Genomic DNA, 25612 nt, shown 5'->3' on the forward strand with positions numbered 1-25612 from the left:
CGACCCCCGCTTTCTATCGAACCGTCCGCTTCTAGAAATTTACTCGATCGGCTGCCGTTTTCTCTAAAGACTTCGCATATGAGCATATATCGATGTACGTAAGTGCTACGGTTTCACCAATATGCGCAAAACGTGACGGGGATACTTGTAGTCGTTTCGAATTAAGCTTCTTGCGAGATTTAAAATGGGCTAAGTGAAATTAAGTGCATATCTAGATAGATAAATAGAAATAAAAAAGAAAGTAGTTTAATTGTCGATTACGCAGATATAACTTTACGTTATATGTATATGTGTAGCAATAACAACATATTTTTATATTAATTAAGATATGTTTGCATTGCTACACACACGTATAACATAAAATTATATTGTCGATTTAATTTTACGATTTGGAAAAGTATTTTAACCGTCAAGTACTTACACGTTTCTTATAACACCTTTCTGTTTAATTAATAGGACAAATTGTGAAATTATTGTCTACAAAATATTCCATAGTTTAATTTTAACTCAATACCTATATATTAATTGTTCCGTGATTGTTCCAGCTGTTTTCGTGTTTATTCCAGCTGTTATTCGTCTTTTCATATGCATTAGCCGGCAATAGTTTGTAATGTCTCTCGAAGCCACCGGTCTGCGGATATTTATTGCCAATGATTCCGTTACAAGTTTACAAGCAATATCGAACGCCGTTACAGGATTGCCACGATGGCGGGATTGCGATCATGCCAAGGTACGGGCTCGTAGAAATCATTAATTCCTACGAGGCAAAGTCGCGGTGAAAGGAGTGATAGCTCTGCCGCACGCGCGCGTATGCGCTGTCAGTATTCGCTAAAATTTATTTATTTTGATTCGCTTCTTTATTTGATAATAAATCATATGTATATCGATATGTTGATTATCCTAATCTCGCACATGCAATATCGCGTATTTAAAACTGATTTATTCGATTAAAACTGATATTTATTAAATTTTGCAGAGTAGATGTATATCATTAATATAGAAAATTAATTATCATAGCTCTATAAAATAAATCCAATTTATCATTTCGATAAAAAAAAACGCGACTTCGATGTACAAGATTCATTAAGTAAAGTTATAAATTTTTTTACTAATAATAGATATATTTATATTATTTCTATTTGAGAAAGAGCTTTTTACTGAAGAAAAGATGCATTCAAGTATCGAATGCGATGACTTCGTCTAATTTGTCTATGCGAACGTATAACGTTGTAACAAATGGCATCGATGCCGAATGAACGGCAATTTTTACACTTTTGCCGCGAAAGCGCACCGCGTCTCACGATTCTGCGAGAGATTATTTTTTTCGGACTAAATAATGATGCAGTGCGAAAATTAACCGCGGCGGGTTTGCAAGGTGCAGCGGGAGGGCACGCGATTAAGGAGGTTGTGTGTCGAAAATGAACAGGCGCGAGAGAAGCGACCGTATCGTTTTATTCCCTTTATAGGCTGTGCATTACGTGACCATCTCTTTCACTTTTTTTTTATAAAAAGAATAAAAAGGATAGCTTATACGTCAGCATGATTTCTTTTATTACACAAAGACGTTCTTGAAAACGTAATTTACTGCAGATTTGTTTCGATTGTAGCACTTAAATTCTTTCAATCCAATAGAATTTATTTGCTGGCAGTTATTTTTCAATCTATTCTTGTTAAAAAAAACCACGCAAAAAGCACTTTTATTTAAAAAATGTATTAATGTTTTTTTGATAAAAGATCTATCTTTTTTAACTTCATTAAAAATGTTTTCATTGCACAAAAGCTTTTTACCAGATTAGATTTTATTTTAACACATTTTATTTACCAACTAAAATAATGATATCTGTGAAAAATGTATTTCCTCGATTTGACAGTAATCGATGATATTACGGTGATACCACTCTCCTGCGCTTATTATAAAGAAAACACTCGGCACGCCGGCACAGCCGAGAAATTGTTCAAAGCTAGTTTTTATTTAGAGGCGTAAAACTTCTTACGGCCTAACAGCTGTGTTAATGGGTAGCCTAATTATACAGCGGTCACTTCGTAGATCTTTCCACGAAGGCGGAAATTTGAAGCGCGGAAATTTCAAATCCCGAGCTGGTTTATGGCCGGCGCGTCGACGAACAGGCCGTCGTTTAAATCCGCTCGCAGCGGAAACTAGACCGCAGCGATTTCCCTGACCATTCGTGGAAGCTGGTCGTCGCTGATAATACGTTGTGGTCACCGCTTCACGTGACAGCTGATGAATCGTTTCACACTACGTTTGCGTTTCAGTCGCGATCAGATGGCCTAACTAGAGCCTAGTGTTATCCTATCAATAATATATATATCGTGCTTTTCTAAGAACAATTTTTTTTTACCTCGTGTACAAACTTTTTAATAATTGTTGCGACAACAACTATAATTTCCCGTCATATGTGTGACTTCTAATTTCATCAAGCAGAACTTTTAATCTTTGATATTGTTATTTATTTGCGATCGTCCGAAAGAATTTAAAATCATCTTGCTCGTATAGATAATCAAATTTAAAATCGTCTTCTATAAAACCGACGAATATCGAAACAGCATTGCAGTCTAGATCATTGTCATTTGATCCGCAAAGTCTTATAATTAGCTTAAAATTGTATTCGTGAAATAAATCTGACCTTTGAAAACGGTGGTGTTACGCTGTCCACGATCCAGATACAATAATATCCGAATTCTCACCCGAGTGACTTGTAATTATATTAAACTTATGTTAGTATAGGTGACGAAATTATACGAGAGTAAAGTGATAATTTTTTCTATGCAGATCATTCGTCGCGAGGAGGCAGCGAGCAGGCCGTCCCGCAGACGAGTCCTGCGAGCAGCACGAGCAACTCGAGTCAGACTCAGGTGAGCCAGCAGGTGAGCCAGCAGCCTCACCCGCAGCCTCACCAGCAATCGGCGCCGGCGTCAACGACGACGACGACGACAACAACACCTCAATCCACCCAAATGGGCATCTCTACCGAGGAGGTAAGGCCCGAGGAAGAGGGCACCCACCCGCGAGCGGCGCCGACCAGCCCCGAGAGCGAGGCGGAGGCCGACGACTTTGCGCCTAAGAGAAAGCAGCGTCGCTACAGAACGACCTTTACCAGCTTCCAGTTGGAGGAGCTGGAAAAGGCCTTCTCCAGGACGCATTATCCGGACGTGTTTACGAGGTGAGTCAACTGACCATCAGGCGATGTTCTAATAATCTCGAGCTTTATCTCAGCTCAAATGGCCGGGGTGAATGGCGTTCAGATGGGATTTTATTTGGAATCGAAAACTCGGTATGCAAAGACTGTAGGCATCGTCGTATTTCAAAAATATTAATATTTCTTATAAATTGAAATGCACAACAGATGCCATTCCGGTGCATGTACTTAGAACGTATCAAATAAACAGTGGCATACGTAGAATAGCGTAAAATAAAATAAATGACTCTCTAACATCTTTAGATGAATAATACGTATATTTAAAAACTATTTTGATATTAATTATTATACTTAAACATTGAAACTCACTGCGTAAAACATTAAGTCGACAGTTAACTAATCGGGCATTAAATTAAATTAAAATGAAGCTATATATTAAAAAATGCTATATAGCGGTTCGATTACGAGCTAATTTGCATTTCATTATTTTCTTTTCCATATGTGTATAAATAATAACAAATCATATATTTCTGTTAGAATTATTTTGAATTATTATTATGCGTAAATATCATATTATAAGAAGTGCATAAAATGAAAAAAACGTGCGACTAATTTGATATTACTCCGCTAATGTTTCACAAGAGCGTAGATCAATTGTTACAAGACACTTTAGGGTCTCAATCCTTCTTCCAAAAACAACTCTGACGACTAAGAGCTTATGATACATGTCGGTGGCGGAATAGGAAGCTCGTGTACCTCCCGTGGATCTAGACGATAGGCAAGGTGTCTAGCCGCATTTATCAGGCTTTAGGATCCACGTTCGGGGGAGTAACGGGATTTAGATATAATATTAGAGACCGATTGGTTGCCATCCAAATATTTCGTTGTCTGGCTCCTGTGCACTCTCCTGGCTATCGCCGATATCGTCGCTACTTACCAAATTCTTTTTTAAAAATGGTCTCCGCCACAAGATATTTACGATGGGTGCACAGGTAGTCCTTGAGCACGGTTATAAAACAGATCTGGTTATCCTAAGTGTATACTACCTGAGACAGCCTCGAAATAGTGATGACCGGGTGACGGCTGGAGACACAACGCCTGCATAAGCATATCGTGTTTTAAAAAGGTATGCTTAATGCGTGTTAACGCAGGACTCTAAACGCACCAGAGACCCAAATGGAAAATAATGGAACCAGGAATGAAACAAACGATTACTTGGCGCGATAACTGATAATATTATACTACTTATCTATTACGAATAATGCATCTATTACTGCAACTAATAAATATTTTATATTGGAAGTTTTTACAAAATTTTGTTTTAAGACTAAAGAATTTGAGAAATAGCATAAAAATGTTAATAATAAGAATTTAAGATAATCCATGTAGAATACTTAATAATATCGAACGTTCTTTCTTATCAAAGACGAAATTAAAATCAATTCGGTAACAAAAGCCTTTCGAAGCGCTTTCAAATGTAGTTTTGAGTAATGATCATGCCCGTTTCCCTCTTTAATCTGAATCCGTGGCAGATTCTAAAATAAATCACCTCCAATATCCATCCAAGCAAGTCTGCTAAATCCGCGAGTGTAAATTCGTGGAACGATACATCGATCATTGAGCCTTCCAGCAGCCAGACTGACGATCCTCATGCAAATTCCCATCCGTAGACGCGGAACGACGGTTTTGCATTATTAAGTCTCCAGCACACCCGGGTCCAGTTACATACGTACAGTATATCGCGCCGCCATTGGGCCGCGGCGCAATCTATCTGGGTAGCTTTTTCTTTCCCCTTGTCCTTTTTTTAGTGCCTTCCTCCGCGCCGTGGAACACCCGGTAGGTAACTAATAGCGGTGTAATCGCTCGTAATAGGTCCGGTCCTGCGGCCACGGTATGGGTTCTCGTAATTAACGAAGATGGTGGGGAGTATGCAGAGAGAGGTGAAGCAGGTAGAGTGTCCGTGGTGTACGGCCAGGGCTGGAGATGTATTCGCGCGAGTATGGGGAGACAAACTACGACGTATTCATGTGCGCGCGTGAAACTGCGACGAAGATAGCCCTAACAAGTAAAATACACGTCTCTCTTTCGTTTATCTAGCGAAATTAGAACCGAATCTCTCGTAAAAGCAGAAGAAAAAGATTCCGAATAATTTTTCCTTGCAGCGAAAAAAGATTTTTAAGCGTCTTTCGAAAATGTCTGATCTGTGATAAATAATATTGGAAAACATGTCGAAAGATAACTCGTTAGTCTTTACAATCATTTAGAAATTATCAATGTGTCGACTTTTAAGAAATCGTTGACTTCAATCAGACGAGAGAGTTAATCAATAAAAAAAAAGCATGAAGAAATTGTCTACACTGAAAAACATTAAGTGTTAAGTGGACTAAATTTTTCAATATACGCTCGATTTCTTCAGTTCAAACATTTACGTATTTAAATTAAATATGTATGTATTTAAATTAAATATATAAATGGTTAAATTGAAGTATTTTATGTATTTAAATCAAATACATAAATAGTTAAACTGAAAAAATTTAATCGACTTGAAAAATTTAATCAAGCTAATAAACTTTTTTCTCATAAACCGATATTCATAGTCGTAAATAATTTTCAATTTAATTACGCTTTGATTGAAGGCGTAATTAATTACATATTTTCTCATTCATAAATTCATTAATTTTTTTCTTTCAAAGATTGAAAATTATTTATAACTGCGAATACCGGCCACCAATAATAATGTACAATTTCGAAAAAAATGTAAATTGTTGTTTTGCCGTTCGTTGGTAAAATAAACTCGTGCGAATTCAAAAGAAATAAAGTTTTGTAATTTAATAGCGTGTGCCACGAGTCCCGTCACCTGTCCAATTTTCAATCATCCAGTGTATTATTTTCATAATAAATGTATATTCCCTTATAAAAACCGACACCTATTTATTTGTCGCTGTAAAAGTTCCTTCTCTTCATCAGAGAACGGCCAATAATTGGCTTGATTGGTTTCTAATAATATTCGTCGCCCGTATTAATTTATTCCTCGTCCATATTTATACGGGCTTCCTGCCCGTATGGAAAATTGCTCGCCGGTTTTCTGCCGCGTTTCGTAGTATAAATTGATCCCCCGTTTCTTCCGCTATTTCGCCGTGTAGTAGTATTAATTTCGCGCTAATTGGATTTTATGGTCGCTTAGGTTTATTGACTAGCCCGACGAGAAGGAGAGACAGGAAGGGAGAAAGAGAAGAAAGTAAACCATGTCGTGGAACACGGCGCATATTCATTAGGCGCGCCTTTACACGTAAGGGCAGACGTGCGATCTTGGGACCTATCGAAATGTATATGTATATATATATATATATATATATATATATATATATCAATGGCTCAAAAGGATGCTAGGGCGACATTAACTTCCTGGACATGGCGAATGAAATTTCATTCCCGCCAATAAAAGACACGTGTTCCCGCGCGGCGGGCCGTGTACATCCAATTGGACATCGATAAACGTTTCTCTTAAAATGTTCTTCGTTTATTTTTTGATCAGTAGAGAACACGCATTGGCACGAAAACAGCATCGGACGAGCTCTGTTCTGAACCCCCTTGGCGTTTGACTTTTGTACGCACGCTTATTATATTACATAAATCGTATAATGCAATTATTCTCTTTATTTTTTCCGTACTTTTATTTATTTGTCATTTGTCATTTATTTTTATTATTTCATTAATACAAATTTTTTTTCTTTGAATAAGTTAATCTTAATTTCTTTTCTTTTTTATTACTGTAGTTCATATAAATATTTTTATTCACTTGCAATTTTTGCGTTCCTGTTTGCGTTACTGTAAAAAGCCTGTTGAGACTGATTTTGTCTGCGATCGAGTACGACACTGACAGGGAGCAGGGACTAGAGGAGCAGGTAGCCCGAACAAACTGTTGACGACAGGACAACGTTTCATGGAATGCCGTTTCCGAATACGATAACAGATAACAACGAGCTTTTTTGCTGGAGCCGCGAATACGAGGCCCGGCGAGTGGCATTTGCGAGGGAGCGCGCGGATTACCAGATTCGTCCTGTTTATATGGCACTTAAAGCCGTCTTGCCACGCAGGCTCGCGAGAGAACGTGGCCACTTACCTTTACGGGCTCTTAAGATCTAATTTAGATTGGAGTGTTGCGGCTCGGGCCCGCGCTGCTACCGACGACGGAGACGGACTAATCGTTCGACCGTGAGCGATTCCGGCCAGTCCCCGACCTGTCCCTGTTGGTTTTAATTTTTTATCCCAGTTGTAAACCCCAGGACAGAGAGAGAGAGAGAGAGAGAGAGAGAGAAGGATCGCGGTTAAAGTGATGAAATCTCGGCGTCTTTCCGAATGTCCGGCTATGGCTACTTACTTTCTTTCTGGCAAACGACGTAGCTAATTAATAACCTCGTAAACGTTAACACGTATGGCGTGTTTAAACGCGGTTACTTCCAACGTGGCATTTCAGCCGGTTTTTATTGCAACGTCGCCGCGCCGGTACAATTGATAAAATTGAATCAAGCAACCGCATTTGTACTTCACTTTCTACTATTCGATTTTCCTTTTTCAAGTCGTTCTCCGATTACACTGATCGACAAAAATTCAATCTTTTTTGGGCCTTGAAGCTAACAAAGTTGTTTCTAATAGATTTTGATGCACGAGTATGACCTCGAAAATGTATCACATCAAATTTTGGAGATGTTCTGATCTAAAGATGCAAAAAATAAGGATTTAGCCATTCTCAACAACTTCCACCTGGATGCTGAAAAAAAATGCTATACATTTTGTAAGTCGGTAAAAATGACTAAACATCTCATTTTTTGAGATAGATATCGCATCAAAATCTACCAGACATAACTTGGTTTATTTTAAGGTCGACAAAATAGTATCGACAAACATTATAGTTCGAAATTAGTGCGTTAAGGGAAAGCTGAGTTATTTCAACTTATTTAAGCCTGTTTCTGTCGGGAATGTCGGGAGGGGATTACCTAAGGTAATCATAACAAAACTCTTTGATGATTTTCCACTTCTTAATTACTCCGACCAGCCGGGCGCCATCCTCGTCCTGAATTCGCTTCGAAAACCTGACTCGGCGGAATATCGCGCGCGCGGCCACCCCCGTCGCGCGCGTTCTCAATCTATCCGGCCGGTGGATCCATAAAATTTATCGTCCGTTCGCGTCGCGTTTCGAGGGATCCACCTGTTCAAAGGGCCGCGCGACGCGCTTCTCGGTAAATCATTCCGAAGGATGCCTTTATATCCGCGGGGTGGGCCGGTGGTGAGTTTAATAAGGATGATTGTTTCCAGTGATCCATGGAACGGAACCAGTTCCACGGAGCGGTCTCTTCTTCTGTTCTCCCTCCCTCCCTTCTCCCCCTTTCCTTCCTTCCAGCGCGATTCTAGTCCTCCTCTGGTCCCGGGCTCTCCGCTGCGTCCAGGACCCGCAACTCCTCCTGTCATTAATCGACCGACGACGAGTCATGCTCCCGATTAGAAACGCCGCCGACCCGTTATTCGTTTCTCAACAAATAAGATTAGTGCCTTCCGGAGTTAATTAGTGGACGATGCTGTCTCGTCCCACGGAAGCGGCATTGGATCTTCGTCACCGTTAAATGAGTCAATACAGGCCTTCTTTTCATTGTTTTTGATCGGTCATTGCTTTATTACGAAAAAGTTATGTTTGAGTTAATAACACGGCGAGCCACACGATAAAAATTTACACAGGATTTTTATGTTATACATTAAAAGCCATTAATAAATGATTTCTTTCTTTTCATTATTGGTATATAATATTTTCTTATTCCTTTCAAGTTTATATATTAATAAGAAGATGTAAGAAAAAGAGAAATTTGTAAAAGATTATATCCAATATTAATTCAAATTTGCTGCATGTTGTTACTTTGAATTTTAATTGCTTCATATTTTAATTCCCAGAATGATATTAAAATAAGGACTCTGCGCATCAAATCAAAGCGTTCAAAGATAATTCTTAAAATATGCAGTAAATGTTAAAAATGTCTCTTGATCTCTTCTTCATGAAACAATAAACGGAAGATATTTCTAGTTACAAATTGTACACATTCTAAACGTTTTATTACTGTCAACGACAGATTCGAGTCTATCTCATCCTGCCCGTTCGGATTCCGTTCAAAGCGACGAAAAAGAATGTTAGACTACCTCGGGATGATCGTCTCTTCTCGTTCTTCCTCGAAGACAGGCTCCGCGCTCGAGCAGGACGAAGGACCTCGCCTCGCGGAGTGCGAAGGAGAGCGAAGAGTACAGGTTTACCGGGGTCCATCCCTCATCCGATTGGCGGTAGTGTGGCCAATCAGTAATTGGCTCTCCACGCCGTACGCGTATTAAGCGCGCATTACGCACGCATTACGCAGCCGGCTACCGGCTTCTCTCTTTCGCCTCGCTCCTCACAAAGGTAGCGGTCGCGGCAGGTATGCGCGCACGGCCCGCGGATCCCGCTCGGGAATAATGCGAGCGGCAAAAGCCGCTTGTCACCCCTCGTCAGTGCGAATTACTTGTCCGGCCGGCGCGATTCGTTATTAAACATTATCGATACCGCGCGTAAGGAGGCGTCTCTCTGGGCGAGACGTATAAGGAATAAGGCGAGGGCTTCGGGCGTCGCTTATTACCGGGGCTCGAATTTCGTCGACGAATTTTGTTCTCCTCTCTTTTTTTGCGCCTCGCGTCACAGATAAAGATCGTTGTGTGCATAAACCTTGTTCGCGATCTCCCGATCGTAGGAATGTGTATTTTATCAATGATGCCATTCTTGCCATTTTATATCATCCCGATCTTTTGAGTCCATGCTTTTACATTGAGAAAAAAAATCGAAATGTTCGGAAGCAGCAAATGTTACTTGTAACATGTTCTTCGATATTTATTAGTTATAAAAAAAATTTGATTACGATGACAGAATATATATTTCTGTGAAATATATTTCATTCGTCTGACTGATTGGTTTATTTGTTAAAATAAAATTTAAATAAAAATTTATTTCGATGAAATCAATTTATGTCCCATAAATAAATTTTTTAAGTAACTGTTCCTTAATGTACACTATATTTGATTCTTTTTTTTATAGGAATGTATATCGTTGACAAACGAATATCTTCATATACTTGCTTAGCTCAAATATTTTCTTTCCTTATATATATATTATTATATTTAGCTTATATTAATTTATATCTTTTGTTTATTGTATTATCTATTTAGTATTAATCTGTTAATGCGCTTTATTTTATTTTATTTGTATAAACCGTGTGACAGCCATCTCTCTAATTACAATGCGGAAAATTACACTTACATAATAATTATTCACTATAATGTCGATAATAATCAACACTAATTAAAGACAAAGAAGTGGCTAATTTTTGTTTTCATGATACTAATCAGATACTGATATCACTACTACTTTGTAAATATAATTAACAAGTCTTTTGTTAGACCTCGAATTTATCAGAAGGTATATCAGCTTACGCAAATACGAAATGTAGATAATTACAATACGTGATTTATGTCGAGATAAATGGCAAATTCCAAGACTTGTTTAATCAACGCGATTTTAATCAACGCGATTGTTATAGTACACACGGATTATAACGTGTTATGTGTGTGTGTGTACATGTATGCGTAATTTTATAACTCGCAACTATTAGCTCCTCTTTAAAGTCACACATAAAGAATAAATTAATGCATCATCATTTACTTAATTTATTTTCGACGAAAAAATTTATAAATTAACATTCTTGGAATAAAAAAAATTATAAATGCGAATCTCTAAATTAATAACACAAAATACTTTTGCGTGCAAATGTAAAATAAATTTATGTCGATAAAATTAGTGTCTAAGAATCTAATTGGTCAATTGAGTTTGAGCGACTGTTATCATACTAACATCAGAGAAGCATTTAAGTTTTTATTCGTCCGGCAGTCACGAAAGAGACGATTTTTACGTAAAATTTAGACTGGAAAAAAACTCATCGCCTAAGGTGACTAAAAAATATTCCGTAATTCAGATCGTTCCGGATGTGCCATGGCAACACAATTACGCCTTGCCATTAATAATAACTTAATGACAGCAGAATAATACTCAGTAACTCGCCATTAATCTAGAGAGGATAGGAGTAAAACCCCGGAACTCGTCTCGGACCTAACTCCCGGAAAAAAACCGTGTATAAGGCCTGCGGGCCGATTGGCGATCGTGGGGAACGATTGCTTAGTATATAATGAGAATAATGAAAAAGAAAGAAGAAGGACAATAATGCCGTAGCTTCCTCTCGAATGCATTTCTACGAATAGATCAATCGCGCAGACAATGCTCGCAATTATTGATAGTGATTAATAATCGTGATTTAACTAAAAATTCAATAATCTTGCTCCTTTATAATTAATTCCACTACATTCGCTATAACAACATTTTCTGACGCTAAAATGTTTTTGTAAGAAAAATATAGAATCAAAGTACAAAAGGAATAGAACGCGACTTTTTGTTACCAACTCTCAAGGCTGGTACATTTGAAATACAATTTGTATTTTTATTTCATTACAATTTCAATCTATTTTATATTTGAAATAACCAAAAAAGTCCTTGAAAAAGTTCCTTGACAATAATAATAGTAAGTTGAATTTTTCTCACGTGGCACAGCGATGCCAGTTTGGAACTGAAACAATTCAATTAATCTGTTCCGGTTCTACCGATACACCAGTAATTCGACCTTTATTAGTCAAAATAAAAATATTTATTGAATTTTAATTTTTTCTTTTGAAATTCAATTACAACTAGTAAGTACATTTTAACTTTCTTGCGTTCAGCCGACTAAAAGCTGCTCAAACTTTTATCGCAATGTTGCAGCGCTTAATTTCATTGAGGAAGTTTAACATTATTAATTATTTAATATTATTATTATTATACATTAATAATTCAGATTATACAGATCGAATTAAATGTATTTTGTATTTCAAACCAAAAGATGAAAAGTATTTTGTATTTTGCAATTGAAATATTAAGATTGCCAGTGTTTTATATTTCAAATACTCTAATGATGTACTTTGCTCAGCTCTGCGCAAATTTCTGCGAAGCCTGCAGATTTCTGTAAATCCAATGGTTTCGTGCCGCGCGTGTTAAACAATAATAATTGCGATTGCGCCACGAGAGTGAGACAATCACAGCCGCCGCGTCGTGGCCGCTGCTCCGACCTCCGGGGTTAATTAGATAATGTAATTGTGCGGTAATTACTCAAATTACTCGCGCGCCAAGCCTCTTGCTCATACCAGCAATGTCATTCACGCACCCGCGCGCATTCTCTGTCTCTTCTGTCTCGTTCGTACACTCTTTTTCCCGGCCATCTGTTTCTTTTCTCCATCTCAATTCGATTTCCATCTAACGATAATGTAATCATCTCCGTAATATTCGAGATGCGCATTTGATGCGCTTTGCAAAGCACCGTATGCACAGTGTGGTTTTCGCGCGGATCGAACGAGAAAGAAAATCGATCTTAAATTGCATGCAGAAAACGAGACATTACGCAGTGATTTATCGAAACAAGATCGGAGATATTGGATTACTCCGTTTTATATATGTAATTTTACCATGTAATGTATATTATTATGTATAAAATAACAAGAGAAGAAGAATTTATTTATAGGCACTTGAAAGCTTAATAAAGATAAACGATACTATAAATTGGCTAGTACCGTAAATGTATGAACCGTGAATGTTTCTTTTGTTTCGATTCTATTAGAAGCAATTTCTCTCCAGCGTTGCAGAAATAAAGCAATTCCTTATGGAATACATTTATGTGACCTTTTTTTTTTAAATGACACAGAGAATACGTTTTTCCGCAAAAGAAAAATAATTAACCTTCGCACACATTAAACGTACGATTGCGAGTCGTGATTAATCACTATCATTTCGTCATCGAATTAAATTCCAAGCGCATTAAATTCAAATGTTGACGCAAACGATGCGAATAAATAAGCGCGCAAACACGATTAAACGTAAGTTAAGTAAATTATCTTCCTTCGTCCGTGACTTCTGACGAAGCGCGGTTGCAGCGAAGGACTTCGCGCCGAGGCAGGAGCAAATAAGAACGGCAGGATGCCGCGGCGCGGCGGGAGTAGCAAAAGGAGAAGAAGAGGTAGATAGAGAGACAGACGGAGAAAGAAAAAGAGAGAAAGAGAACTAGACGAAGAAGATGACGAAGAAACTCGCCTTTAATCCACTTAGCGGCCTCTTTTGATGCCGGCCGTGGGTTCGCGCTGTACTACCGTGCGGTTGCGAAATGGCAAATCCATTCGCGCCTCTCGCAGTCCGATTGCTATGACTTCGCAACGTTGCGCAGGGCAGGACAGGAAGGACTTCCTTTCAGCGACGGCAATCGATTCCGAGAATGCATTTTGTTGCGGATTATTCGTTGCGCGAGGCAATTTGTTCGCCAAATCTGTGAAAAGCGATCTCTCTCGCCTCTCGAGGCTCAAGAAACTCGCGTAATACGCCGCGGAATCGTATATATAATACAAAGCGGATATCGAAAGGATATGTGATTATCGTGTTGATGCAATTAATCGGCGATTAGTCATGTTCTATTTTGCAACGCGTGTGAACGTAGCGGCCGCGTTAATTATAAATCAGGTGTGTACCGTAATGAGAAAGAAACGTGTTTTCTGTCGCATATGTGACGTATTACACACCGCGACTGTGCGCCTGGCACAATAACATGCGGAATATTAATTCTTTTCTTCCTAATGTCTTTTTAAAGACCTACGTATCTAACGGTTCGTTTTATGGTATATAAACGGTAATCGATGAAATGATAATCGGTAACAGTAACAGATCGTAATTTAAATTTTCTGCGTTAGTTCTTTGATTCTGACGAACACGAGACCGATCAGTCTTCGTCGGAAAGTGTCGAAACGTCGAAAATAGCGATGTGTTAAAATTTCAAAACTGAAAATTGAAAATGTATAACGCAAGATCTCTCGTTATCGTCGCCTAATTTCAAGTGTACTTTACGTCAGCGGAATTCACGGATTAATCGCAAAGGCATTTCAGATTGAATTCTAGGACACGTAACGGAAACTTGGCTGATCTCGCGGCACGAGGTTTTCATCATGGTCTCATATTTCCCATTAAGTCGCGAATGCGCGACTAATCTTTGCGTACGTGCCCGTCGGAGGCGACTTTTCCGAAGCTCGCGCCATTTCCCATGGCAAGGACACATCGCGGGGACGAGGGAGAGTTAGGAGAGGGACACGTAATAATAATGATACGCGAATCGAGGGTAACTGAGAGTCTCAGTGAACGGCGGGTGTAATTAGGGACGCCCGTCTAACCGCGAAATTTCGTGATCTTATTAAATCCAGAAGGACGCCGGCGAGCGCGCCACGAGATAGAGAGAGAGAGAAAAAGGGAAAGGCTAAATTATTATTACTCGCAGGCCCCAAGGTGCCTGAGCCTCGTCCGCCACTTCGACGGTGTGCGTTTCGTCCGCGCTCGCGCACCCGTGCGTGTAATGCACATATCTATAAAGATTATATCGCGCTCGAATGGCCAGAAGTGACGCAAAGATTACGAGATAGATAAATACATTTGAATCGTTAGGCGGAACAGCGACAGTGTAAAACACTTTCCTCATCATCGCAGGCACAATGGATAGTTTTTACGAAAGCGCTTAATATAAAATCTTCAACTGTTCCGTTGTAGTAGCTTTTTTTTCTTTACGATTCTACATATTATATATTTGACTAGAAAAAGTTAAGTATAAAATTTTATATCGCTTAAAGTAGCAATATAGAAGATTTCTGGCATCGTCGAGTTATCTAGTATGACTAGCAGTTAGACTGCTGATCTTGATTCATTCGTATTTGTGAGTCATACAAATGGTTGATGTAACGGGCAAAGACAGAGAACAACAGAAGGAGAAAGAGAGAGAAACCGCATACTACACGTAATTTTATCGTTCACGGCGCAAGCCTGTTTTTCGTGAGAAGCAGCTGATAGGTGCGCGCTTTCATACTCGGCGTTTCATTGAAAACGAAGCCGAGCCGCCTGGTAGCAGGTACGAATTACCGTCTGCAACTATGTTCGCCAGAGTAGTCATTAGCGCACGACAACGGGTAATCAGAGAGTACCGCGGCAGTATACGAACGCGCGTCTTCTAGTTACGTTTCCTCCAATAAGTCCAGTGTGCGGGCCATCAAAATGATTTGACGACGTGAATACGCTTTGCAATTACCGACCGATATACGCGATATATACGATGAGAAATGTTTTGGACGATTAATCAATGGATAAACATCGTTCGATTATTTTGTTTACGATCGCTCTCATCAAACTATCGATCAACTCCAACTCAATTTGATGAATTAAACCACGAATTAGAATTCTCTAAAGAATAAAATACACGATGTATGTGATACATACTCGTATTATCCCTATAAGCGCTATAATATTATTTAATATTAAAATATATTTCTAAAATATTAATAAAAAATGGTTACATGCTTACTCCTGATAATATTGATAATATATGAATATTATATGAAGAACTAAATAATATTATTTATTTTAATAATTTTAAAAATTATCAAGAATATTATCAGAAAATATCAAAAATATTATAACTTTTAAATATAATAATTATAGAGTTTCTGAATACTTTATGCATAATAATTCACATTAATTTTTATCACAATAATATTCACAGAACATTTTGATAATATTCCTAAAATATAAATAAAAAAATGGTTACATATGCACTCCTGATAATATTATATGAATATTATATAAAGAAGTAAATAATACTATTTATTTCAATATTTTAAATTATCAGGAATATTATAACTTTTAAATATAATAATTATAGAGTTTCTGCATATTTTATGCATAATTATTCACATTAATTTTTATCACAATACTATTCATAGAACATTTTTATAATATTCCCAAAATATTAATAAAAAATAGTTACATATTCACTCTTGATAATATTATATGAATATTATATGAAGAAGTAAATAATATTATTTATTTCAATAATTTTAAAAATTATCAGGAGTACTATCAGGTATTATCAGGAATATTATAACTTTTAAATATAATAATTATAGAGTTTTTGAATACTTTATACATAATAATTCACATTAATTTTTATCACAATAATATTCTTAGAACACTTTCATAACATTTCACGGATATTGAAATAATATATCACGAATATAACGGACATGTAACATTAACTCAATATTCCCATAATATTAAAATAATATAAAAAATATTGAGTAACATAATATTCTCGGAATATTATTTTAATTTTTAATCATATTCGTCTAGGAATATGTGCTCACAGGAATTTTCTTGTGGTTGCTAAAGTTGTAAAATGATACAGCTTTCAAGACGAGGCTTTCAAGACGAGACATATATGGGAATAAAATATATTTCGATTTGAAAAGAAAAAAAATGTTTCTCGCTCAAGGGATTGATCGGACTAACGGAAGAATCTCAGACGGGATACAACGAGTGGACGATGATAAAATCGGCGCGACGTGAACCGGACGAATCCGTGGACCGCGGCCAATTTTCGGACTCACCCCGAAATCCCTGTAATTTCGGAAGCTACCGTCTGAAGGCTGAAATGCACCTAAACACGAGATCGAAGGCGATCGGACGCGAGAGCTTCTGTGCGCGGCATAATCACCGAGATTTCCTCGCGATTTCGTGGAACATCTGGGCAATTTGCCTGCAAGATGAGAGACGCCCGGCGGGGTGTCTCACTGGCCGATTCACTCTCTTCTTTCTTTTCCTGTCCGCCGCCGGATTGCAACCCGCCCGACCGGCCGGTTCCTTTATCGCAACAACGGCGAAAATCGCAGATATTTCCGGAATGAATGAATTCTCGACGTGCGGGATGAATTATCGACGCCCGCCATGATTCACGCCTGCCCGCGTAATGATTCCTTCGCGCCTCCGCTTTGCCTCGTTCTCTCAGTTGAAAAAAAAGATTGGGAATGTGTTCGCATAATTTCCGGTGAAATCATGCGAGCGGCGATTTATACAGCTTATTATCTTTACTGGAAACATCCTGCGAGCAATCGCTTAACCGACGTAAATCAACCGAAAGGAATTTAATTATTAAAGTCGATGAGTATTAATTTCCCCTGTTTCCTTGAACAGTAAGTCGTAATGCTTCTCTTACAATTTACACTCTTAAAGAATATGTTATAATTATGATTACACATGTGAAACACGGGTTCTTTGAAAAAAAGTTCTCGTGCCCACTTCTGTGCACGCTTCGTGACTTCTAGCGCATACCTATAATGCACTCGCAATAAATAACTGAATTATCATGATTTTAGATTATAGATTCTGCGCTATAAATAACGTTATTAATAATATTACTAATTTCCCCGACACACATGGACATGTGAACATTCCACGTCTGTCTTAATCAGTAGCCTCCAGCTACGTGCGATTCGGATTTCTGATGGTGGGGAGGCGCCTTTACGCGAGGCAAGCGCCGCGCCGCGTATGCTCTTACAGAAAAGTGTCACGTAAGATACGTAAGATGCAGGCAGCTTCGTGTGTTATATGCGCCCGCGAGCGAAGGATGCGAAATTCAATCGAGCGGAAAGGAAACGATCAGCGTATAGAGTGCGACATGATCGACGTTATGTAAAATATCACGAGCTAATAATTATTTGTCATTACCGCTGCGCTGGACCGGTCAATTAGTCACGGATAATCGTATTCGTAATACGCCGTTGGGAAGCGCAGTCACCTATATAAAACGAGATTCTATCTTCTCGTCGTCGGAGCCGCGGCGCGACGACGGACGGCGGCGCGGTCGCCGCGGATTCTGATCGCCTCGTAATAGATATTAATAGCTCTCGTCACGACGGCTCGTGCAAGTGGCAATCCAACGGAAAATCATACATAATGCCGCGAGATACATAATGCAATTAATCCCCATCGTGCGTCGTTATGTCGGCTAATCTGCTTCGGATGCAAAACTAATTAAGGTAATGAACGCGCGCGTTTTTACGAGACAGACTGGCTATTTCGTAGAACGGTTTCTGCGATTTTCTCACGGATGCGATACGAGGTCAGATTGTAACCGCTATTCCCCGACGCTATTAAAAGACAACTAAATGATTTTTTTTTTCTTTTTTTTCTTTTGTTAAATTACATCGCGTTCCGAAGTAATAAATCGCGTACTCAAGGGAGATAATAATTAAAGTTGCGATTACGTAGACTTACTCCGTTAACTGCCCAAACGTTTAGATATGCATTTGATTACGTAAGCTAAGAGAGAGAGAGAGAGAGAGAGAGAGAGAGTGAGAAAAAGAGAAACAGAAGGAAGTGTCATTTGTTAAGAGTTAAGAGTACTGTGGAGTTTATATTTAGCTTCTTGAAAACGTACGCAATAATAATTCAGTACTAATAGACCATCAATTGGAAATAATAACGACAATAAAGCAATTAAAACGATTAAAGATAATTTTATGTAAAGCTATTGTCTCTAAGAAAACTAACAATGTTCATTTAAAAATAAATAGTATAATAAGAACATTTTTGCATATTAAATATCGATAAGTTTAAGTCGAGCAATTGCAGTCATTGACTATAATAAAACAGCACTTTAAGATTTCAACAAAAAATTATGTAATTACTATAAAATTATAAAAGAGATAATACATATACTAAAGAAAAAGTTTGGTAATAGCTGTTAAATGTTGAGTGAAATAATGCTAATTAAATATTTGATTAATATAAACAAAAATAATTTTACTTGTCTAAACATTTAACAAGTATTCTAAATATTTATTTAACAAATATCAAATTTAGTAATATTTATAAAATATTTAGAAAAGTAAAATTATTTTTTCTGTGTACTGTATATATACGCATATTAAATTAATGATATCATTAGAAATTATTAAAAATATTAGTTCAACCATTACCGCTACATTAGCATTGTTCAGAATTCGTTGGATAATACAATAATATCCTAAATGACTTGAGAAAGAACGCCGAAGCTCACACTCCGTTAACTCGAGTTTATCGCAATAGCAGAATCGGATAACTCGCACGCGCAAATAGGCCCGCGGCTACGTGCGGCCTTGGTTCCTTTTTCTTGTGTTAATGATTACCTTCCTTTTTGTTTTTAGGGAGGAGCTCGCCATGAAGATCGGTCTGACGGAGGCACGGATACAGGTCAGTGGAATCTCTCTCTTAACGTTGCTTTGCGTAAAACGAAACAGTGAATAACGCGACATAGATAAATTATAGACTCATTTACGACGCAGCTATTAAACGCACAGTAAATTTGTTTAAAGCTTCCAATATGTGCAAGATATTGCTCGATACTTTTTTTTTATTACAATCTTTCTTTTTTCAATTAATTTTTCGAACACAGGATGTAAGGATTTGTTTCATACACAGTCTTATGGATAATTAAAAAAATAATTGAAAATAAAAGCGAAAATAAATTACAAGTTCGTTTTAACTTGAAAAATTTCGAGATCTACTAAACCGTACTTTTTAAATGAACAAATAAATAAATCTCCAATGCTATCTAAATAAAAATAATGACGTGTCAAACTAAAATTGATTAGTTATCTCTGATTATATGTATATTGACACATTATGGTGTAACTTCAAAATCATTTTAATAATAAGCAGCTGCGCGTGTCAAAGTTTGTCTGTTGGAAAAATGAGGCAATAATTGGCGGTAATAATGTGGTAGGCGTCTTCTTTGGTGCGAAGGCGAAAATATCGCGCGTCTCTTGCGTAACGACAATTATCCCGTATCCTCTGACATTTCGTTTGGATAATAGTTTTGAAGCCCGCGAGCGCGCGCGAAGAATTACTTAAGAATTACTTAAGTTCTCCACGCGGTCACGTATCCCCACCTGTAATTTGCCTGTACCTGTATGGCGAAATGCGATACCCTTCGAGCAACACACAAGTCATGAGTCTTTAATTATTTATTCAACCCTTTTCAAAGCGCCCGTTATTACTGAAAAATTGGACACGCGATTGCTTATTGGAACATTTTAACGATTGCTACTCATTGTTACTAGAATATATTTCTGACATTGAGAAAAATTTACTATCGGGATATTTATGAAGCACTCGCGTCACGTGGAAAAAAAACTCATGTATAATATTTATGATAAAGTACAGTCTAATAACACAGCATTTATCGATAATCTAATTCTGAGCATTGACGTCAATAAATATTAAGTAACATAATTATTCATTAATAATAATCGGCATTAGTATTCATCAGTTATTCAATTAGCTATTTATAGAAAAAAGATCTCGCAACAATTCTTGCACAAAATACGATTGGCAATAGAATATGGATCTCGTACTGAACACAAGAAATTATCTTCTCGTAATGTGCAACATTTATTACATATGAATAAATCGATCATTAAAAACATTTGCGATTAATCAACGCTAAGATCGCGCATATCATCCGCCATCAAACTTCGATAATGTTCAGTCTTATGTTTCCTTGGCAATCACACGATACATTTGAATATTTAAATTCAAACATTGAATTATTGCTCCATTCCTCCGTTTTTATTATACTTGATTAATATCCACCGTTCGACGATCAAGATATTATAATATTTCATTTCTTTTCACATACGTATGATTGTATAATCTTATGAAAACTCGAAGTTTTAAAAAAAAAGTTGAAAAATTGCAATATAACTATTGCATAAAATGCAATTAAGATGTAAATACAGTTGCATTATGTTTTATAGGTTTATGATAAAATATTGCAAAATAACTGGAAGAATTAATATAAAAATTTCGCTCTTAATAAACTGATCGTATAAGTAACTTGCTATATCAAGTATTTTATTTTTTTATAATAACGACACGGTAATGACATAAAAATTTTTCACAATAGTAATAATAAGGGTTGGAAAACAATCACTTCTAATAAGCCACTTGTTATCATTGAAAAAAAATAAAATAACTCGTTAGTTAACTTGTTACGTAACGAACAAAAGTGACACAAAAGTAACGCGTTACTTTGACTTGTTACGTAACGAATAAAGTTACAAGTTAGTGTTTTTCAATGAGTGATGCATGCTGATAACGAATTGATTGTTAAAAGTGACTATTCCAGCTCTGACCTTACCATTACCATTATGAAAAATTGTAACATTATTACCAAATTATAAAAAGGTAACAAGTAACAACGTTCCTTACTGTAACTTGTTATTTCCCTGATTGTAATAGATTTAATAAGCTGTACTAATTTAATATAAAGTATTTAAATGTAATATGTTCGATATTATGAAATGTTCACTGCTGTTAACGCCAATTTCGATTTATGCGTCCAATTGTTCTGATTTTCACGAATATAATTCGCGCTACTCGTTTATTCAAAAGGGCGCACGGATACACGTTTTCTGCGTGACGACGATAACTTCTTACCGAGGAGAGCGTGTCCGTATGCCATCGTTGCGTGAACAGCTGGCTAATTTGCTCAATTAGTTTAATTTATTCCCGGTACTTACTCTTTTTTTTTCTTTTTCCCCCCTCTCTTACCCCCTTTTAGCCCACGCGTATTTTCCTCTCGCTTCGTCCTTTCACTCTCCATCCCTCGCTGGCTCCAGGCACGCATACTATCGCGCGCCCCTATGCGATCTTCTCGTTATTTTCTCCCGCATCGCGAGGGCAACGCTTTAACGTTAACCCGGCACTTTTCATTATACTTGCAAATCCGTCACCGTCCACCGCAAATCGCCGATTTACTGACGGCCGGGAATTACCCGCGACGATGCGCACGCGATGAGAACCACTGCACCATCCGAGGAATGACACGCCTGCCATAACTCCACGCGGTGCCGTTAATAATTTTCAGGAATCCCTGAACCTGTACGGGGGGACCTTGCATCTCGTTCTTCTCGCTCGAGCGCGGCGAGATGACCGGCCTCGCGAAGCTGCGCGTCCCTTTTCAATCGCGATAGGTGTCAATTGCCCGCGCGACGGTAGCGGAATTATGCGTGTTGGTTTACGAAAACGTTTCGGGGAATTCGGCGCACTTATTCAATCGCGGTGTCTTTAACCCCTTTAACGCGCAGCTGCCTCTCAGGAGATACGACAGACTTCTAAGATATGTTAAATTTTGAATCCTTTGGTATTCATTATTAACTTTTAAGTAGGTAGGTGGGGTGATCACAGCACCTCAGGCAACGAAGAAATGCAAGATTAGACATCTTGTTCTGGAGAAAAAAATAGAAAATATGGTCCACAATTCTCAAAGTTTATTTTTTTTTTTATATACCTCTACCTCTTTTAAGGATGTTTTGGCTATACCACACGAGCTAAAAGATACTTTAGTTAAATTTAAAAACTGAAGGCTTCTCCAGGTTTATTCTTTTTTTTTTCCTATTTAACAACAAATATTTGATCGCGAATGCCCTGAAATTAGCTGCAAAGAAGAAAACAATGAAAAATTTGATTTATAATAGTTTTTGCAGCAAAAATTACTATATTTTGCTGCAGTTCTAAACAAATAACTTTTAAACGAGTGAGTAGACCTAAATAAAATTTTGCACAAATATTTATTAGAGTTTTATTAGTATATATAAAAATTTTGATTTAATTGGTAATGCTACTTTCATTAAATTTGCAAAACGCGATTTTACAAAAAATTAAATAACTTTTATACCAATAAGCGAATTGTGCTCAAATATTCAAACGTAATACTTATTAACAAAATTTAGAATATATGAAATTTTTATATTTTTGATAATGTTTTGAGATACATCCTTAATTAATGTAAATTTAAATATAACATAATATCCTAATGAAAAATATGACACGAAAAACATTTCTTATTGTCAGCACCCTACCTACTTAAAGATTAATATTTCTTATTAGATAAAAATAAATATTTCTTATTTACATATCAAATTCGACGTTTTCAAATTAACTCCCTTCTAAGTTCTAAATGGACAAGATTTTATTTCTTTTTTTATTTTCCAATTGGTGGTATGACATAACTAAATGCATAATTAAACGCCTTCATAATTTCGTTAGAGTAATAATACCGGTAAATTCGCTATTGACAGATATTACGAACCCATTTGTAAATCTTATAATGAACGATTTAAGTGAACACCACAAATTTCTCTCTGCTCAACCTAACGCGCGAAAATTAGGTTGTCGGGTGATTCAGTCGCCGCTTGTCCATCAGCCGTCATTAATATGCATGACAAATATGTCGTCATGGAAAATGAGGTGCGATTTTTTTCGACGCCCGAAATTTCGCCCGTACACATCAGCGCACAAAAATTAGGATACATGACCTATCATCGGCGACCATTAATAATTCATGAAACACGCAGTATCGTTTGAAAATAAAACACGAGCTTATTGCAGCAATTTTAAAAACGTCGATTCGTATTTATAAGGCGAATTAAGTATCGTAAAATATATTATAACATTAAATAAATGTAGATAAGAAATAGAAACTGCGAAAAATATTAAAACTATGATAAAAATCTAGAATCAGAACCAATAAAAAGAGAGAAATTTCGATGAATTTATTAATTATAATATTTAACGACGCGAACAGAAAGTAGAAATAATCTTGAAACTATTAAAATACTACGCGTGAAAGTCGACATATTTTAAGTACACAAATGAATAAATTAGATTAAAGAATAATATCTAACCGGATAGTCGTGGATTACCGCTAACTTAATCGCGTTTGCGGGTTCACCGGAAATAGAAGTGCGTCGCATCGCGTTTCACCAAGGCTTTTTAAATGAGCTTGCCAATTCAAAATAAAACCTGCTTGACGTATTCAATTGCGAATCGAACGTTTCTATACCGAATAAAGAAAAAAAATATTTTGTTTCGCGTTTGTCTGAAAATTACACACTCGTTTTGTGTACAAAATATTATAAATTCTTCGACTTTTGATTCGACTATGAATCGAGCGTATGAGTTTTGTGCACAGCTCAATGAATAATGAATTGTTTTTTTCCCGCGGGCTCGTGCCGATGAAACCTATCGCATGAATAACAGATTACTATTAGGCAAAGTGATTATCAGTTGTTGCAACGTTGGCTATTAATTATTTTTACGATCTCCCCGAGTGTGACGAGATAATCGACGAGTCGCGAACTTCTGAGAGCGAGGAAATTCTTGCGTAAGCAAAACTGGAATTGCAGATAAAAATATCACGCGTTTCGTTCGACATCTGTCTTTAGAGATGTACACGCGAGACGTCACATTTCTCCGAATCGATTTCGCGGCAAATTCAGTGGACGGCAAACGAAAAGAATAAACCCGCTCGACGTGTGTGTTTATATTCGCAAGCTTGTAATTTTTGTACTTTTGAATTCTTTTCTCTGTCAGCTCTTTCTCTTTTTCTCATGAAATTGTTGAAAGTTTCGATAACGGTATATGCGTTTTCGTATATCATATTAATCGCATTGATTTGATGGATTTATACCTATTTCCACCGACGTAGATTAACTTGGATCTCAGTTCAACTTACTCTTTATCTTCCTCTCTCTTTAGTTCTAAGAATTAGAAAAAGATAAAGAGTAAGTTAAACTGAGATCAAAGTTAATCTGCATTGGTGAAAATGGGCATCAATCAGTAAGATTGGATCAAAATATTTAAAATCAAACGAATTTGGTCTACAATTTGACAAGATAAATCAAGATTGCATATTTGCATGGCTCAAATAATAATCCAACATCACAATTATTTTTCAGTTTAAAATTATTGTTTATTACTTTTTATTTAGCTTATTCTCTCTATCAAATATTTTTTTATTAAAATGTTCTTATTACAATTTAGTATTGTACTAACACTAATTTCTTCCTATTCATTTTAAAACAATAAATTTGTAAAATGTATTAACTGATCGTGTTGGGCCAAATATTTTAGTTTATCAACAATTTTTTTTCAGTACATATTTCCAATTCCAATCCAATTTAATTATTAAATAAAGAATCGATTTGCATCATGGATATCAATTGGATAATTTGTAACCTGATTATTTTTATACTTATTCCATGTTCTCTCTCGAAAATTATGGACGCTGAAATCGACGAAAAGAGTTCAAAACACGAACGTATAGATATCATAGTTTAGTTTCGTATTTCAAATAAATAAATCATGCGAAGTATTTGCTGCGATTAAACTCTATCACCTCCGAAATGTTTACAAATCGTTGCTCATGATGAATTACAGAAATTCGTTAATCGCGTGAATATTGTTTGTTACTGATAATCGTGTAAGAAATAATCGTGTTTTCTCCCGGTACTCGTCGCGATCGTATTTCGAGAGATAATAACGTAATGACACATGGTGCAGCTTTCGCTGCTGCTTACCGGCTCAAATTTTCGAGCGCAAATAATACAGTAATCGTGTGCATACGCGT

General features: G+C 36.9%; 1 protein-coding gene across 1 annotated transcript in view; it reads left to right on the forward strand.

Annotated features, from left to right (window-relative positions):
- Window positions 1-25612, forward strand: part of LOC105205013 (homeobox protein aristaless) — a 149682-nt gene that overhangs the window by 116810 nt on the left and 7260 nt on the right. Inside the window, exons 2-3 of the mRNA XM_011174304.3 lie at window positions 2792-3182; window positions 19347-19392. Of these exons, the coding sequence (XP_011172606.1) occupies window positions 2792-3182; window positions 19347-19392 (437 nt within the window). The remainder of the gene's footprint in view (window positions 1-2791; window positions 3183-19346; window positions 19393-25612) is intronic.

This window comes from Solenopsis invicta, chromosome 7 (genome assembly GCF_016802725.1).
Source record: "Solenopsis invicta isolate M01_SB chromosome 7, UNIL_Sinv_3.0, whole genome shotgun sequence".
Classification (NCBI taxonomy): domain Eukaryota; kingdom Metazoa; phylum Arthropoda; class Insecta; order Hymenoptera; family Formicidae; genus Solenopsis; species Solenopsis invicta.